Source organism: Phoenix dactylifera, chromosome 9 (genome assembly GCF_009389715.1).
Source record: "Phoenix dactylifera cultivar Barhee BC4 chromosome 9, palm_55x_up_171113_PBpolish2nd_filt_p, whole genome shotgun sequence".
NCBI lineage: Eukaryota > Viridiplantae > Streptophyta > Magnoliopsida > Arecales > Arecaceae > Phoenix > Phoenix dactylifera.
In genome coordinates this window covers 17,298,448-17,315,405 of record NC_052400.1, presented here as the reverse complement: position 1 = coordinate 17,315,405, position 16,958 = coordinate 17,298,448, and the positions used below count along the sequence as shown (strand labels likewise).

Here is a 16,958-nt window from a genome sequence, read left to right as displayed (position 1 = left end):
CTACACACTACAATAAAAAATGCGATAACACTAGAGAGCTCGGTTGTCGGTTGCTCCGGTCAAGATCTGAGAGGGCAAGCGGCTTGCAGTTGCTACCGGGGTCCTTGTTGGGTGGCCACACTCCTATCTGAAATAGCATAAATGAAGAAGTTCTCTGGTCGGAGTGTATCCGACGGAGGATCCTCTGATGCCTAAGTCAGAATGATGCTTGCATAATAAAAAAGATTTTTTCGCAGCCTGTTAGGATGTCTGGAGCACTTACCTCCTTAGTTCCCCTTCCTTTGTGGATTGTTAGGTTGGAGGAGCTTACCCACCACTAAAGAATTAGGACACGCAAGCCGATCAGAAATGACTGGCCTGGGTATGGCCTGGGCATCAGGTGTGAATGTTTTGTATGCGGATAACGTCCTGCCTATCACATCGGTAGGATTTTAACGATCACTAGGATCCCCAGCTAGAATACAGCCAACTATGGGAGCTTATGATATGCGAATTCGACCACATAACGCCAGGCCCGCCAAGTGGCTGCTCCTTATCAACCACGTGGTGGCATCGTGGCTGACCTTCTGGTGAGTTGTAACTGGATTAGATGTGCATCACCATGCATGGGTGTGGACTGAATATGAATGGTTAGATTTCATCGTATGAAACTTGATCCACACCCAAACTCTTCCAAAATTGTTAAACTGTGTTTTCATTCACTATATCAATCCTCATAATGTTCTGTCAATTATAACTTTCATATGATTGATAATCCATTTTTGTGTTGGTAAGACATCTCACATTTGAAGCTGCGACTCTTAATTTATCCTGTGACACTTCTTCCACCATATAACAAGTATCAAGACGTATAAAACGAAATTATATACATGGTTTCATGACTTGGCCGGTAATCATGCATCCCTTCAGACCAACCTTCACGGGTCGCTTTAAGGACCCTGCGGGTAGACGTTCTCCACCCTCTTACGTTACTTCGGCCAAATTAACCTACTGCCGGCCATTAAGATACGAGAACGTATGTCAACCTTTGCCATTTGGTACCGTATTAATTAGACAATAACATAGCATTACATATTATATATCCTTATAAATTATAAATAAATACCTTTTGTGTTCGACGAGGGAATATGCTATCAGCTGATAAGTTTATGGCGTACAAATCATGGGACCATGTATTGTGTGGTATACTCATCCCTGCTGCTTGTTAAATATTATTTTGCTGAACTGTGGCACCTTCCCTCTAAACATTGAGACGTGAAGCATGGAGCTCCACGGGCGCACTGCTCCGGATTTGGACTCTACTAATACCAAAACTATAATCCCCATGACATAGATATATGAGGCTATAATCTTGGTTCGCAATGATGACCTCTTAATGAATGACTACAAGTAGTTTTGTTGCAAAGGTGGAGCTAATCAAGATTAATTCATTAGGGAAGGGGATTTCTATGTGTATGTGCCATGATGTGCTCGGCTCTAATCCGACAACCTAAACTAAAAAATAAATTTTAAAAAAATAAGTGTGGGAACTTATGCAAGTATATATTTAGTTTTATATTGATTATTTGTCGGAAAGATTTTGCATGCTTATATAGAATTAAGAAACTTAAAAAATACTTTATGACTAGTATTTTTGGATAAGGTTCTGGGTGCCCATGGCCAAGGCTCCATCTAGAGACTCTTAGCTATAAATGCAACATTGAGGCCTCCAAGCCTAAAGACTCTTAGCTATAAATGCATTGAGCCCCCTCCCCCAAACTTTTAGCTATAAAAATATTGAGGCCTCCAAATAATTTTCAAATACATTTATTATTATTATTAGTGAGTTCGCCTTAGGCTTCTAAATTTATTGAGCCACTCATACCCATGGCCTATGTAGACTAGAGAACGATGCAGAACAGGCTCATCGAGATGATACGCTATATAGTCACATGATACACACCGACAAATTAGTTAGCTAGCAAGCCAATACATATATCTAGATAAATCGATATATAATTTTCAAATTATATTATTTATCAATATAAGTACATAATTTTCAAACTTTGTTTAACATAAAAAAAATTATATATATACCATTCATCTTCGATGGGATGGATGACTTAATAAGAAAAAAAATAAATGAAGAGGCTTAAAAAAGAGAAAAAGGATGCGGGCTCTTTATGGACGGCAGCTAGTAGGTTGCGACTAAAGGATATTTCCCAGCCAAGTAAATTACATTAACTATTATTGTATGATGTAACTCCCCTTCTTTGCGGACCAGTAACCTTGTCTCGTAGAAAAGTAAGACTTTCCATGGAATCCGTTGATTAGGTCCGTGGGTACAAATAGAAATATTTTATTATTAAAGACGGAATACAGTATACCGTTAATTTCGCTATCTCCTACTTTCCCTTTCACCATTCTGCAAGCTTTCCCACCTCCCGACTCTCAAATTTCCCAATGCTTAGTTCTCCACTAACGATACGCTAATCCCCTTTTCTAATTACTCTAATGCCATTGCCGTCGAAGCAAGAACGGGGAGAGAGCTTAAAAGCAGAGTAAAATATCCCGAAACCCGTCAGATAAGAAGATAGAAAAAAGGATAGTAGGCCGCCCGAGCTCCCCCCGATGTCTTCTTCGCCTTCCCCCGGCGCCGCCCCGGCACCGACGTCCCCCCCATCTCCCCCATCCCCGGCATCCGCTCCCCCGCCGGCTACCCCCTCCGCCCCTCCGCCGTCCAACAACACCACCCCACCCTCCTCCTCCCCTCCTTCTTCCTCCCCTCCCCCCTCCCCACCTTCTTCCACCCCTCCCCCCTCCCCCGCCACCCCCTCCGCCTCCCCTCCTCCGGCGACCCCCTCCACCTCGCCTCCTCCGGCGACCCCCTCCACCTCGCCTCCTCCGGCCAGCCCGTCCGGTTCCTCACCTCCGCCGCCGGCGACCCCGTCGAAGTCGTCGCCGCCGCCTCCGTCCGGCCGATCGACGCCTAGCTCTCCGTCTACCCCCTCGGAGAAGACTCCTTCTCCCCCGTCTCCGCCCTCGTCGGGCAACTCCACTTCGACCGTGCTCGTCGTGGGGTTGGCTGCGGGCGCGGTGGTGATTGTGCTGGTGCTGTGCCTTCTCTGCGTCTGCTGCTGGAAGAAGAAGCGCCGCCCTCGGCCTCATCACTACGGCGGTCCGCCGCCGCCGCCGCCACCACGGAAAGGTATGATCTGATTTTCTTTTTCTGACACCTCTGCCAAAAAAATCGTTTTTTTAACCCTCCTTTTATTCTGTTTTATTTCTCATTGGTCTAAATCTTGTGGCGAAATTTAGATCTGGTCGTCTTGACTAGGGTTTTGGATTACGTTCTTCTTTTCAAGAACCAATTTTGTCGAAAATGCTGCGGAATGCAATGTTAGAAAGAAAAAAAAAATCTTCGTTCCCCACTTTTTTTGGTTCAAAAACAGTCATTTGTTGTTTGCTCTATCCGATCTATCTATCAATCGCAAAAGGCTACTGTTTAAGATAGGCTGGCAGTAGTTTGGGATGTAGATGTCTTTCTCATTACCATTGGTGAACGATTAGATAAGAATTGATCTAAGCAAGATTCAGATATCACATGATCGTCTTTGAGTTATATACCTGTTACCGGATGAAGAGATTATATTGTTTGCAAACTATTGGGTTCCTGCAAGGATGCAATTTTTTTACCCGTTCAAAAAATATAGACGACTGATAGATTGGGAGTTTGCAGTCAGATGCTTTGCAACTAGGGTAGTGTATTGTCTATACCTCAAAATATATTCTGCATGGATCCCCTATATCTTCTGTCAATTTAGAACCATTGGAACATTGTTATTAAGTCCTCGCAGTAATAACTCATCGTGATCTTAAAATCAAATTTTGTAAGAATTGATGTACATGGAATGCATGTTCTGATATTCGTGTGGGTGTTGTCCTGCTTCTGTAACCATAGAATGATGATTGGGTTAGCCACTACTTTTTCAGTAAACCTATTTTATGCTTTGATTCTAATATGAAATTGCTGTCATCTTTTATCAGCAATGCTGGATTTTGAATGATGTCTAATTTTATTCACATTAAATGGCTTATTGTTGCCAGATGACCCTCATGGTGGATGGCCCCAGAATTGGCAGCAGAATGCCCCTCCACCAGCAGATCATGTTGTCAAAATTCCTCCGCATCCTCCTCCACCACCACATGCTTCTCGCCCTCCACATTTGCTAGGCCATTTTCCACCGCCACCACCTCCTCCACCTATGGTAAGCAGCAGTGGAGGTTCTGGGTCAAATTATTCCGGGTCTGAGAATCCACTGTCTCCACTATCACCTGGTGTCGCCCTTGGCTTCTCAAAGAGCACCTTCACGTATGAAGAATTGGCAATGGCAACAGATGGGTTCTCTGATGCTAATCTCCTTGGGCAAGGTGGTTTTGGATATGTACACAGGGGAATGCTTCCAAATGGTAAAGAAGTCGCAGTCAAACAATTAAAATCTGGGAGTGGACAGGGTGAGCGTGAATTCCAGGCAGAGGTTGAAATTATTAGTCGTGTGCATCACAAACATCTGGTTTCACTGGTTGGGTACTGCATTGCTGGAGGCAAGAGGCTGCTTGTTTATGAATTTGTTCCTAACAATACGTTGGAGTTCCATTTGCATGGTAAGCCTTTAGAATTTCATTTTTTACCTGCACATTTCTCTGTGTTTGCCTGTTCCCTTCTGATGAACAGTTTTTGTGGAATAAGTAGCAATAAAAGCTTCATGTTATCCATTTGGAGCTAGCAATGGCTGCTTAAGAGTATATTGGATTGTTTGTATGATATAAAGTTGGTTCTCCTTTACTATTGCAGTACAGTGCAGGCATGTTTTTGAAGAAGTTCGTTTAAGATATATAGAGGATGGAGTATCTACATCTTTTGCAGTATGAATTGATCCTTACTAATTTTAATGGTGAATTGTCTTTAATGTTTAACTTGGCCTCCTGCTAAACTTAGGTCTTTTACATCTTTTATCTTCAGATCACTTTAGAATTATGTCTGTTCTTATATGTTTGTAATTATATGTCCTTTTACTTTCTTTTTAATGTCTAGCTCTGTTTTACTGATAAAGAAATTAACTATTTTACATGTCATAAGCCTAAGCCATCAAGCTCACTGACATGAAACTAATTAAGAGGTTATGTGGTATTAAAGTTGTGTGGAATGATACAAGTTATCCCATTTGGGTTCTGTTTTATGAATTTGTTTAGCCAACAAGAAAAAACGAAAGAAGAGAAAACTTGTCGCGTTCATTAAGATGTTGTCGCTAGAAAAACCAGATCTCCGAGCCTTTTCATTTACTGAGCTTGGTTCACTGATATGTTTCAATGAGAATTGTCGCCAACAAATAAGAGACATATTGGTAGCCTAATGACTTGTGTATCATTGTGAATTGAATTCATCCAAAATTTACAACAAGTATTATTTGGTTTATCTACTGCTGTTGGCCTGTCTTCTTTGAATGTGCCAGACACTTTATCACTCTGTCATTCATCCAATATTCAATACAAGCTTGGATGATTTACTTTTTACATATGCCATTCAAACGCCTAATTTGCTCTTTGGTGAATCAGCTTTACTATTTACACATTTTCATTTAACAAATGGTGTTTTTTGTTTTTGTTTTTCAGGGAAAGGTCGGCCAGTCATGGATTGGCCCACAAGGTTAAAAATTGCATTGGGTTCTGCAAAGGGATTGGCTTATCTTCATGAGGATTGTGAGCTTCTCTTCATCACTGTTACTCATAATATTTCAAGCTGGATGAAGTTTGCACACTAATCTGATAAGCCCACAAGTTTCTCCTCTTCATTATGGTTCCGTGTTCTTATTAGAGATTATTTTTATTTCCAGGCCATCCTAAGATCATTCACCGTGACATTAAGGCAGCCAATATTCTTCTTGATTATAATTTTGAGCCAAAGGTAGGTTTGCTTCTGTTATTAAGCCAGACGTTTAATCTTATATGCATAGTTGTTCTTTGAAGATAATTTTTCTTTATTTACAATTGACTGATAAATTTTCCTTATGGATATTGCTTTTATAGAAAAAAAAATCTCTGAAATATTGTTAGAACTATGCAAGAAGGGAGATGTAGGAAATAGGATTTCTTTGTTTTTTTACCAAATGCTTTCCTGGTAACAATGTTCATAACCAGATCAGACCAACCGCTTGAGCCTGGTTTGACCAGAGGTGCTTATTCCTTTGGTTTATGATGTGGTTGACTTGGCTAAGCCTTAAGGTCCAATCAAATACAAGCGTTTTCTAACAGGCAATATGGAACAGCTAATTTGTCGGGTTTGACATCAAGTGGGTGAACACATTATTCTAGATTAACATGATACTCTATGTATCTGTGTATGTATGTCTGTATGTGTGTGTGCGTGTGTTTATGTGTATACGTGTGTGCATGTATCAGGCATGGTACCGTCTCTATTTATTCTAGATTCGCATCTACCAAACGCTATAATGCCTCTATTCAATGACACTCAAATAACTAAACATATATTAAGCAGCATGTGTAGACAACTTTTTGTGTCTAAATATCCAGTTATGGAAGCCCCGTGACTAATCAAGAACATAAATCCATATTTCATCTCCTATTATTTTAAGCTTTAAACCTAGTTTTCAGCAATCTTTCAGTCTTGTGCTTCTTTCCAGCAGTAAAATAAGTGCTTACGGCTGATGCTGGAACATAATAACAAGTCTGGACACATTAGTTTAGACAAATAAGTGAGGTGAAATTTCTTTACAATTCAGTTAACGTATTAGCTTTCTCTTAGTTTTTTTCTAGGTTTGGAAATCTTGTTTTTATTACTTAAATCATTTTATTAATCAGTAAAACTAATCAGTAAGAAAGAGTATCTTTTTCAAGTTGTTCTCAAATTGTTTGTTTGAATTAAAAAAAATTGGAGACTGCCTGCAGGTTGCAGATTTTGGGCTTGCAAAGATTGCATCTGATAACAATACCCATATTTCTACCAGAGTCATGGGAACCTTTGGGTAAGTTCATTTTCTCCTCATGTAGGGTTTGATCTGGCTTGCGCCCGTTAATGATGTTTAGATCCATTGCATGTTTCCAGACAATGTTTCGCTAAGACTCAAGTCTTTAGATCATGGGACAGCTTTTGTGCTATGTTTGACTTTTACGTCCAATCATTTGTTGGGTCATGATCAGCTAAAATTGCTGTCTTTCTTGTGTTGATGGTGCTATTTGGCTTGCTGATTTCTGTTGCTAAAACATTTCTAGTCTGTTCATAAAAATCCCTGCCAGATTAAAAATTATATGGTGGTATGCTCAACTTGTACTGAGTGGGAGGTTTAACTACCTGCTGTTGAGTAGCATATACTAGACCTGTGGGTAATTTTTGTCATCTCTCCCTTCCGTTTTGACCTGCAGTTTGTTCTTTGCCTACAGGTATTTGGCACCAGAATATGCATCTTCTGGAAAGCTCACAGAAAGATCAGATGTCTTTTCCTTTGGAGTCATGCTTCTTGAGCTAATCACGGGACGCCGCCCGGTTGATACAAGCCAAACTTTCATGGATGATAGCTTGGTTGATTGGGTCAGTGCTTTATATATGCTTATGTAGCCCCTGGTTTCATAGTTCTTAGAGCTTGCATAGTATAAACTTTCAGATTTTTATTACTCCTTTTTAAATTAAGAAGGCATGCATGCCTATAGAAGAGTTTCAATATTATTATTTTAAAAGGTTGTGAAGCTGGTTGCTTCTTGTTGCAACTTCATCTTTTTATTTGTTTTCTTGTGGACCTTCTACTTGTAATGTGATGCCCCCATCCGAGATTTGCACATCACGCTGTGGAGTTATGTTTTTTGTTACTGCAGGCAAGACCTTTACTTACGCGGGCTCTTGAGGATGGGAACTATGATGCCCTCACTGATCCGCGATTGGGAAAAAATTACAATCCTAATGAGATGGCACGCATGATTGCTTGTGCTGCTGCTTGCGTGCGCCACTCAGCACGGCGTCGACCACGGATGAGTCAGGTACTGCCCTGCCCCCCCTCTCTCAATCCGTCTGTAGCATATAGTAATCTTTCTGGTAGCTAAATTCATCAGCAGCTCTGTTCCAAATATGTCATGCCCTTGTTTCTTTCTAAAGATACTTGTTAGTTAAGTGGATACTTTCTCCTTGAAATTTTTTCCCCTTCTGTTTTTCCTGTTTTGAGGCATTTACATTCTCCAAGTGATTATACTTTTGTTGGAAGGATCTCCACAACAACCCACTACACCCCCCACCCCAACCCAAATGACTGGGTTCCAAGATAGGGCCAAAATTTGCTATTTTGTCTTCATTGTTGAGCTATATCATTATGTACTTCCAGAACATGCCCTTTTTGTTTTCCTAAGGTTTACAACTAGTCAGCTCAAAAGTGCACTTTGAAGTTTCAGTTCAAATCTTGAGCTTTTATTTTAACCCCCCAGACACATCAGATTACCTTCTATGTTCAGATGATCAGATGCTTATTTGCGTTTCTACATGTGGCTTGTTTGTGACACTATTTAGTGATTACCAAACAGGTTGTCCGAGCCTTGGAAGGAGATGTATCTCTTGAGGATCTGAATGAAGGCGTTAAACCAGGTCACAGCAGGTTTTTCGGTTCATATGGCAGCTCAGAGTATGATTCTGGCCAGTATAATGAGGACATGAAGAAGTTCAGGAAGATGGCAATGGCAGCAACTCAGGACTACCCTAGCACCGATTTCAGTGCACCAACCAGTGAATATGGCCAGAACCCATCAGCATCAAGCAGTGAAGGCCAACATACACGGGAAATGGAAATGGGGAAGGGGAAGAAAGACAGCTAAGGTTTCAGCAGCAGCTCCTGAAAAAAATTCGACTGTTTTATCAATTTGTAAAGTCCCACCTTATTTTCATACCTGCCCACCTTACTTTCATGCTTGACTTTTTATTTGAGAAAAGCAGTCCGTGCATGGGTGGGATATAGTTTTCGGTAATATTAGAAGTTCTTATACGTGTATGCTTTTTATTCTTGTGAAAATAATGAAGAGCTAACTGATTCTTTTACGTGGTTTAATTGCTTCTGGGGTTCCTTCTGGTCTGTGCTGAAGTGTGTTTTAAATAGGCACTATTCATGAAGGTTGAAAGTTTCAAGTTTTGGGCTAGATTAGCTGTGGGGATGACTTGATCTTTGTCATGCAGAGGGTATTAAGCCAGGAAAAGAGAACTGCTCTCTTGCTGAGATTTTTTGAAGTATTCTAATGTAATCGTGATAAACTATTGATTTTGACAGGGTAGTTGCCAGTGAAAAGCAGAAACTTATATTCGTGGATGGGTGACAGCTTGATGTTATGCATGCATTTCAGTACAATAATATTTTTTTGACTACTGTGCGCCATGAAGTCCTTAGTGGCGTACAGAACCATTTGAAAATTACGCATTCATTCATGAGCGTCAGTGCAATGTTATGGAAGCATTTTAATACAGCATCATCATTTCAACTTTTATGCCATGTAACTCTTGGTGGATAGAGCTATTTGGAAATCAATTCTGATTTATTAATGTTGAATGCGGCAAAAGTATTTGTAAGTTCTTGATTTAAAAATCAAAATAATTGTATTGCGTATGAGGGACACAGTTCTGGAGTAAAATGGATGCCAATGTTAGGAAGAGGAAAGAGATGAGAGTTTCTAATCATTTCCTGGTGGCGGCAAATAACCATGATGCTGCTGAAAAAAACTAATGTAAAGGAAAAATTTAGTGTCTTTCACACCCATCTAAACAATCCATCTGGCTGTTAAAAGCTTCAAGGCTAACGCTTGTCTTCTGGTTTTGCAGAGCCTCACCTTTTAGGTGGGAGATTATGACGCCTCTCGATTGTTTTTTGGGAATTGGGAATAGTCTTGAATTACCATAAGGCTGTTTTCATTATGAGCTGGTTATCACAGGTTTCACAACACAGACAGTTACCTTGCACATCGAAGTAAGGTTACATATAACTGATCCTTTTTTGATTATTATTTAAAAAAATCCTCCACTAGAATGTTTTGTTTTTACTACTTTTGAAAAAGAGATATAATTCTTTTTTATCAGACTCATTTTTATTGATCTCTTCGAGATTTGTAGAGAAATATAAAGAGCTCATTTCACGCATGACAATCCTGAACTCGGTTAGACCACCTCGTGTGTAGGTGGAGTATATCGGAAATACTCTGTTAAATCTTTCTACAGGCGGTCTTAGTTTACCTGTTCTCTTTTTATTTTAGCAGAGAAGATTAAACTCTATTTGGTTGGTGTTGAACAAGTTACATACGAGGGACGTCTTGAGAATAAAAGCCCCGGTCCATGAGTGGAATGTGGCATTATCTGATGGAATCTATTAACCATGTCAACCTCTACAGTTTTTTCTTTTTCTTTAGGGACTCTCGATCACACCTTGAAGAGAAGGTTATTAGGCCTGCCTGGTCTATCTAGTGGGTGTCTCACATTTCATAGAAAAATTCATTTTCTGATGACACAAGGTGTTGAAGCTTTTGTTTGGTGCCAAGGTTGGGCCTCATTTTTTTTTCTTTTCTAAAGTGGATGTCTCATACCATCTAGTATGGATATACCCAAAGAAATAAAAAAAAACAGCAAATCTTGGAGTGATCTAAGTAGCTATTTTTCCAATCCACAAGGCCCCAAGAGTGGTCGGCCACGTACGAAGCCACCCAATCTATTATCCCGTTGGCCTTTATGTAGGCATACTTAGCCTGGAAAGCAACATCACCGCTCGCCATGGCTCGAATATTTTTTTTTTCAAAAAAAATACTTTTGTTGAATGAAAAAAAAAAGTACAAACTTTCTCTTATTGTATCGCTGCCTCTTATGCTGGATCGATCTGCATGTGCCTGGACAACTGGACTGGGCTTGCTGGGCCGGGCTAGAAGAATAGATTTTCTGTTGTCGACTCCGAAATTGCTTTATTTATGCTTTGTCTTTTCCCACCAAAAATGGAAGGAACGTTCCCCTCTCCGCGACCCCTCTCTGGATTTGGGATCTAGGGCTTGATCTCGTGCCGTGGTGGGGAAAGAAACCCTAGATCGTTAGGGTTCGAAGAATTTGAATTCCCCTCCGTCGATTGTTCTGTTTGAATCCATGGCGTCCCGAAGGCGAATGCTTCTCAAAGTCATCATCCTCGGAGACAGCGGGTGAACTATTCTTGGATTCTTTCTCTCGTTTCGGATTCATTTTCGATCTATATGGAAAACAATTATTGTACCCTTTCTTCTTTGTTTCTGTTTAATCCTCATCTTTTCTGATTCATGATTCTGGTTTTTTGTGTGAATCTTGTTAGGGTTGGGAAGACGTCTCTGATGAATCAGTATTCTCGAATGCCTTAAACCTCTTTCTTTTTTATAATTATTGAAGAAATATTTGTTTCTTTGATGTATCTTTGGTTATGGTGGCTGATTTGGTTTTGATGGTAATGTTTAGGTATGTGAACAAGAAGTTCAGTAATCAGTATAAAGCGACCATTGGAGCGGATTTCTTGACAAAAGAAGTCCAGTTTGAGGACAGGCTATTCACGTTACAGGTGAGTTTTGGTATGCTAAGGGTGTTTGATTTTCTTTCATCTGTTGGCATTTGATTCTTTTATGTGTTTGGAATATAAGATATGACATGAAATCATAAGATTGCATGTTGACTCATTCAGATGGATTTTTGTTGGGTGCTTGTGTTGCTTGTAACCTGAATTATCTGTTTGGATCTTGATACGTTTTATGGGTACAGATATGGGTGTTATGGGAATTGTTGAAATTTCCATTTCATGTAACAAATTCAATGTTTCTAGGATACTATCTGCACCAAGCAGTGCCAAATATAGTAAATGACTTAGCATAACTTTAGTCTGGCCTATCTTGGATTTCTGTTTTAAATTCACATCAGTTTCGTATTTTAGGCTGATTCTACCACTGTTTTGCATTATATGCTGACATATGTAGGCTATGATTTCCTTGGCCATGTGACTGTGAGTAGCTGTTTACTGTCACTATGCCTGATCTTTTTTGATATCTTGTGCAAACTTTAGTTGTAACAAGAAGTATTTTGATGAAAAGAAAGGGGAGCGCTCATCTTGTATTGGTACATTCACCGCTAAGTTGTTGAAGGAAGTGCTGTGAGACTTCGTCTATGATTGATCAAATCATCTTTTTGACAATGATATACCAGTACAAGTGATAGAAGTAGGCTAAAAATGATATTCCTTATGCTCTTATTAAGAACATGATGCTAATTGTTTTATTAATGCCAAACCATCTCTTAAGACTCTTTTGCTTTACAGATCAAAAAGGGACTTATTTGAAGCCACACCGAACTCATGCCTGATGAAGGAGGATAGAGCCAACATTATATAAATGCCATATCGATCCATGTCTAGTATATATTCAATAAGCCAAAATATCTTGTGGTAGCATAATTTGTCGTAGCTTTTGTTACCCTATTTGTCTAGAAAATTTAGAAACTCCTTCCTGTTTTGTTTTCTCAGTGCAAAGTACCAACTGAGGAATTGCATGCCCCCTAGCTAGGAATTTGAGATATTTGACATTTTAAAGAAATATAAGGGCAATGTCCTTTTTAGGATAGAGCTATTTAAGGAACTTTCCAACAGAGATTATTAATGTTTTTTTTAATCTTACACTGGTTTTGGGTAGTTTGTTGGTTGGAGAAGGGACTGATGTGAAATTATTGATCTTCTTGAAGGCCCATACACTTGGCGTCCGAAAGTAACCCTTGAAGACTAGAGCGCCTATGGTAAATAATTTAGTGGGAAAAGCATGACACGAACTAGTAGCAGCCTGGATTACCTTTACTAGTGCTGCACTAGTTTTGATTGTTTTGGATTAAGTTGAAATAATCGGTACTACAGATATCTGCTTTATACCCGTCTGATTGTTTGAGGAGAATGTACCTATATTCCTATGTTGAAAATGATTTTGTTGTAAAATGGTGGCCCAATACACAAAACTTTTGCCATTGCAGAGTCTGGGGAGGGTCAAATATACGCAGCCTTAATTGTGTGCAGAGAGACTATTTCTATGTGCAATTTATTTGTTATGTCTATCCATAAAACTGCACATGTTTTGTTATTTCTTTCCTTCAAAAATTGAAGGCTTCTCTAATTGATTAATGAGTTGTTTTCAATATGTAAATATCTTGATGTAGGTCATCTATTGAGGATATATTCAATACACATTGAAAATTTGATCAGCATGTCCCGTATTTCCATCAAGGACATGCTAAGTTGGTAAAATAGACACATTCAAATTGGTGGAGAAATTGAAAGTGAATAGCTTTGAAAAATTAAGTGTGCAACTTTTCTAAAAAGAACAATCTTCATCTCTCTGTCTATCTCTGTGAGCTTCTTCCTTGTCAAGGGAAGATAGAATGAACTATTTGTGTGTCTAGAAAGATATGGAAAATTTGACTACAAATTAATATCGTGATAAAGTTGTCAGAAGCTTGCATGTACCAATTTTTCATTTTATGCCCTTTTTTTTATATACTTATGTGTCAGTCTTTTTGAGGTCAAGAAGTGACATGATTTGAGATACAAAGTTTAGCATTACTCATAAGCTAAGATCTGGGCATTCTCCTTTGGGAACTTTACGGTCAAGATTGATTGAGGATCCTTTGCTAATTGAGCTCCTCAATCATTCAAGTGGCTGCACTATGTTGGATGGGTTTTGGGTTAGTAGTATCTGTTTGATTGGAGAGTGGACTTGTAATCATTAGAATGAAAATGATGCCTAAGAAGTGATATAGTGAAGTGGGAAACGTCCATTCGAAAGGAAAATGATGTTGAAAGATCAAATATTTGATAATGAACAAGTATGTTTTAAAAAATGTAAATGAAATTTGTTAGACACCTACATGATGTTGCCATGTGATGTGATTTTGATACTGATGGATGATCATGGTTTAGCCATATTCTGAGGCCCATAAGGCCTTGGAATGTATGAAAATGCTTTTGCTTTTTGTCAATATTCCGGATCAGCTAGTTGTGGGGACATAACGAGGACCTGTAGATTCATAAGTGAGAAAAATCAGGTGGACCACTAGATTTTGTTCTAAGTGGGAAGAGATCTGATGTCTCAAAGGCACTTCCTTTGTGCCATAGCTGTATTATGAAGAAATGAAGCTGCATAGAAGCACCTATAAATCTTCTCTTTTATTTTCTATTTTTTTTATTGGGTTGGGGTGGGGGGCTTGGGAGGTGGAATTGGAACTTAGAAGTAATATTTCAAAATGTATGTATATTAAATTAGGTTCTTTGGTGAATCATCCCAACCCTAGTTATTGTTTTGTTCTTTATGTTGAGGACAATAAGTAAGCCTCACTAGAGCAAGGTTTCATGATGCACTAGTCAATGAAGCATATCTCAATCATGTTTTTTTTTCCTTTAAATATTTATTTTTTTAAAATTCACCTTCAATCCAAAAATCAGGATCCAATTATACGGGCACTGGAACAGTATGCCCAACATCTGAACATTACGAATGTTTTGCTAATGATTGCAATATGGTTGCCTTTTCCTCTCTCCCTCTAAGAGTCTCTAAAGGACAGAAACTGGAAGGCCTTCCATGTTAATTTGAGGAAGGGCTAGCTAAAGCAGAACTATGGAAGCTTACAATGACATGCTGACTTCTTCTCTCATCTCTCTTCCTGTAGCTAGTTGAATGCAATTTTGGTGTTTGTTATGATATTCATAATGAGTTATCAGAATATGTTCTTCAAATCTCTCAGACGTTCAGTTTTGTTGCTAGAGATTTAAAATTTGGTTTTGGAGGATGTTTTGGCCCAGCCTAAGGTTAAACAGGCCAAAAAGAAGTTGACAATGAAATATAGGAACTCATTAATATATACACTGACGCATGAGGTTAAAATGTGGTTTTTGGAATTTTAAATTGTGAATTAAATATTGGAACCTGATAAGTGTAGTTGCGTTTATGGAACCATACCCTGCATATGTAGGCAATTGTGGTTATCGTTTATGTTGTAAGAAATTCAACCTGAAAGATTCGAAAATCAAAATAAGCTGAAACTATAATTTTGTACATAACTATAGAACATAAAGAATGATGGTTCAAGAGATCCAAATGGTTCTGTTGGATCGTTAAAAGAACATGGACTGTAGCCAGTTGGTTAAATTGTTGGCAGAGATTTGTGGCCCCAAGAGCTTGAGTATCTATCAAATAAGTTCTATGTAGTGTCTTTATAGCCTCAGTCATATGCTCTCTCTTATGCAAAATGTACTTGCATTCCTATCTCACCCTTGCATGTCGGTGGATAACCTCATCTTTAGGCTCACATTCTTTATTGCTGCATTTTATTCTCCAGATATGGGATACTGCAGGGCAGGAAAGGTTTCAGAGTCTTGGTGTGGCTTTCTATCGTGGAGCTGATTGCTGTGTTCTTGTGTATGATGTTAATGTTATGAAATCATTTGATAACCTGAACAATTGGCGCGAGGAATTTTTGATTCAGGTGACCCTTTATCCAACCTGACTTCAAAATAGTACAAATATGATAAAATTTGTAGAGTTAACGCCTGTGTTGATTGTCTAATGTGCAGGCTAGCCCATCCGACCCTGAAAATTTCCCATTTGTAGTTCTGGGAAACAAGATAGATGTTGATGGTGGCAATAGCCGGGTGGTAAGTTGTTTTCTTCTCCACAGTTTTAGCAAACTAATAGTATTGTTACTTCCACTACCATTTTTTTTGGGTAAATTTATTTTAATTTTGGAGTTATTTTTCTCTCTGGGATCCCAGGTTTCTGAGAAAAAAGCAAGGGCATGGTGTGCATCAAAAGGAAATATCCCCTACTTTGAGACATCTGCTAAAGAAGGAATTAATGTGGAAGCCGCATTTCAGTGTATAGCCAAGAATGCCCTCAAGAACGAACCGGAGGAAGAGATGTGAGTACCTCCATGGACTGACTGTCTTAACATCTGACTTAAATCAAGAAAGTTTTAAAATCCGGGCCTGAAGTTTGATTTTGAAAATATCTATGTTTTTTGGTGGTTGGGCGGGGGTCATTTGAAGTTCTTACCGTACCCTAGCAAGCCTGTATCGAATTTTAAAGGTTTTCTGCTGCACCATTTCTTCAAGCTAGAAGGATTGACTGACACTTTCTTTTGCTAATGAAGATATCTTCCGGACACCATTGATGTGGCGGCGGGTGGTGGACGTCAGCAACGATCATCAGGCTGTGAATGCTAGATGGATGATAGGCAGTTGGAGTGCATTATCCCAATTTGTTATGGAGTCAACATGTCATATAATGATTCTGTGAAAGCTTATTGCTTGTCCTTGTAATCTATATTATGTTGGTAGGAGGTGATTGGTGCTGGTTGGTTTTGTTGGAATATTCTTCCTCCTGTATTTCATCAGCATTCTGTTTCGCCGGTGGGATTCATTTGTTTCTGTATTTAAAGACTTAAAAAATTTATGATATTTTCTGGGGGTGAACCATGTCCATATGGTAGTTTCTTAGCATATATTCTACAATCCCTTGCAGAGAGATTGTCAAATTTGAGGTTGTTCGATGCCTGAAGGGGGTCTGGCAACAGGTGGTGCTGGTGATAAGGAACTCACTTGGGGATGGTAGGTCACCATGTGATCTGCAAAGTTTACCTTGAGGCACAGGTGGTGCTGGTGATAAAGGAGATGGTCGGTATTGATGTTGAAATGTTCCAGGTATCTTCTACCGGCAGTCATGATTTTTTTTTTTTTTTTTTTGGGTCCAATGGCGGCTCGCACCCCACGGGTGTGAATGCGGCCAATAAGATTAAAAAAACAAAAGGCTATAGGAAGGCTCTGGTGCAGACTCGTGATCCACTCAGATGAATCCTCCGAGTAATAAGCAGCGAATGAGGCAATCTAGTCAGCAACACCGTTTGTTTTTCGATAAAT

At 39.3% G+C, this 16,958-nt stretch overlaps 2 protein-coding genes across 2 annotated transcripts; both read left to right on the top strand.

Moving 5' to 3' along the window:
- Nucleotides 1–2,482: 2,482 nt before the first annotated feature.
- Nucleotides 2,483–9,080, top strand: LOC103701436 (proline-rich receptor-like protein kinase PERK1). Its single transcript, XM_008783481.3, has 8 exons — nt 2,483–3,187; nt 4,087–4,644; nt 5,653–5,739; nt 5,874–5,944; nt 6,946–7,022; nt 7,438–7,585; nt 7,867–8,028; nt 8,563–9,080. The coding sequence occupies exons 1-8, from the start codon at nt 2,611–2,613 to the stop codon at nt 8,848–8,850; spliced, it is 1,968 nt and encodes a 655-aa protein (XP_008781703.2). The 5' UTR covers nt 2,483–2,610; the 3' UTR covers nt 8,851–9,080.
- Nucleotides 9,081–10,984: 1,904 nt separating this feature from the next.
- LOC103713276 (ras-related protein Rab7-like) lies at nt 10,985–16,525 on the top strand. Its single transcript, XM_008800183.4, has 7 exons — nt 10,985–11,193; nt 11,340–11,366; nt 11,480–11,579; nt 15,383–15,529; nt 15,618–15,698; nt 15,816–15,961; nt 16,193–16,525. The coding sequence occupies exons 1-7, from the start codon at nt 11,141–11,143 to the stop codon at nt 16,263–16,265; spliced, it is 627 nt and encodes a 208-aa protein (XP_008798405.1). The 5' UTR covers nt 10,985–11,140; the 3' UTR covers nt 16,266–16,525.
- The last annotated feature ends 433 nt before the right edge of the window (nt 16,526–16,958 follow it).

What these genes read in the sequence shown, in the direction of transcription:
- LOC103713276 (XM_008800183.4), top strand. Translation starts at nt 11,141, where the DNA reads ATGGCGTCCCGAAGGCGAATGCTTCTCAAAGTCATCATCCTCGGAGAC. An exon ending in AAGACGTCTCTGATGAATCA is followed by an intron (nt 11,367 to 11,479) that starts GTATTCTCGAAT and finishes GGTAATGTTTAG; the next exon opens with GTATGTGAACAAGAAGTTCA. An exon ending in GCGAGGAATTTTTGATTCAG is followed by an intron (nt 15,530 to 15,617) that starts GTGACCCTTTAT and finishes TCTAATGTGCAG; the next exon opens with GCTAGCCCATCCGACCCTGA.
- LOC103701436 (XM_008783481.3), top strand. Translation starts at nt 2,611, where the DNA reads ATGTCTTCTTCGCCTTCCCCCGGCGCCGCCCCGGCACCGACGTCCCCC. An exon ending in ATTATAATTTTGAGCCAAAG is followed by an intron (nt 5,945 to 6,945) that starts GTAGGTTTGCTT and finishes GACTGCCTGCAG; the next exon opens with GTTGCAGATTTTGGGCTTGC. An exon ending in ATGATAGCTTGGTTGATTGG is followed by an intron (nt 7,586 to 7,866) that starts GTCAGTGCTTTA and finishes TTGTTACTGCAG; the next exon opens with GCAAGACCTTTACTTACGCG.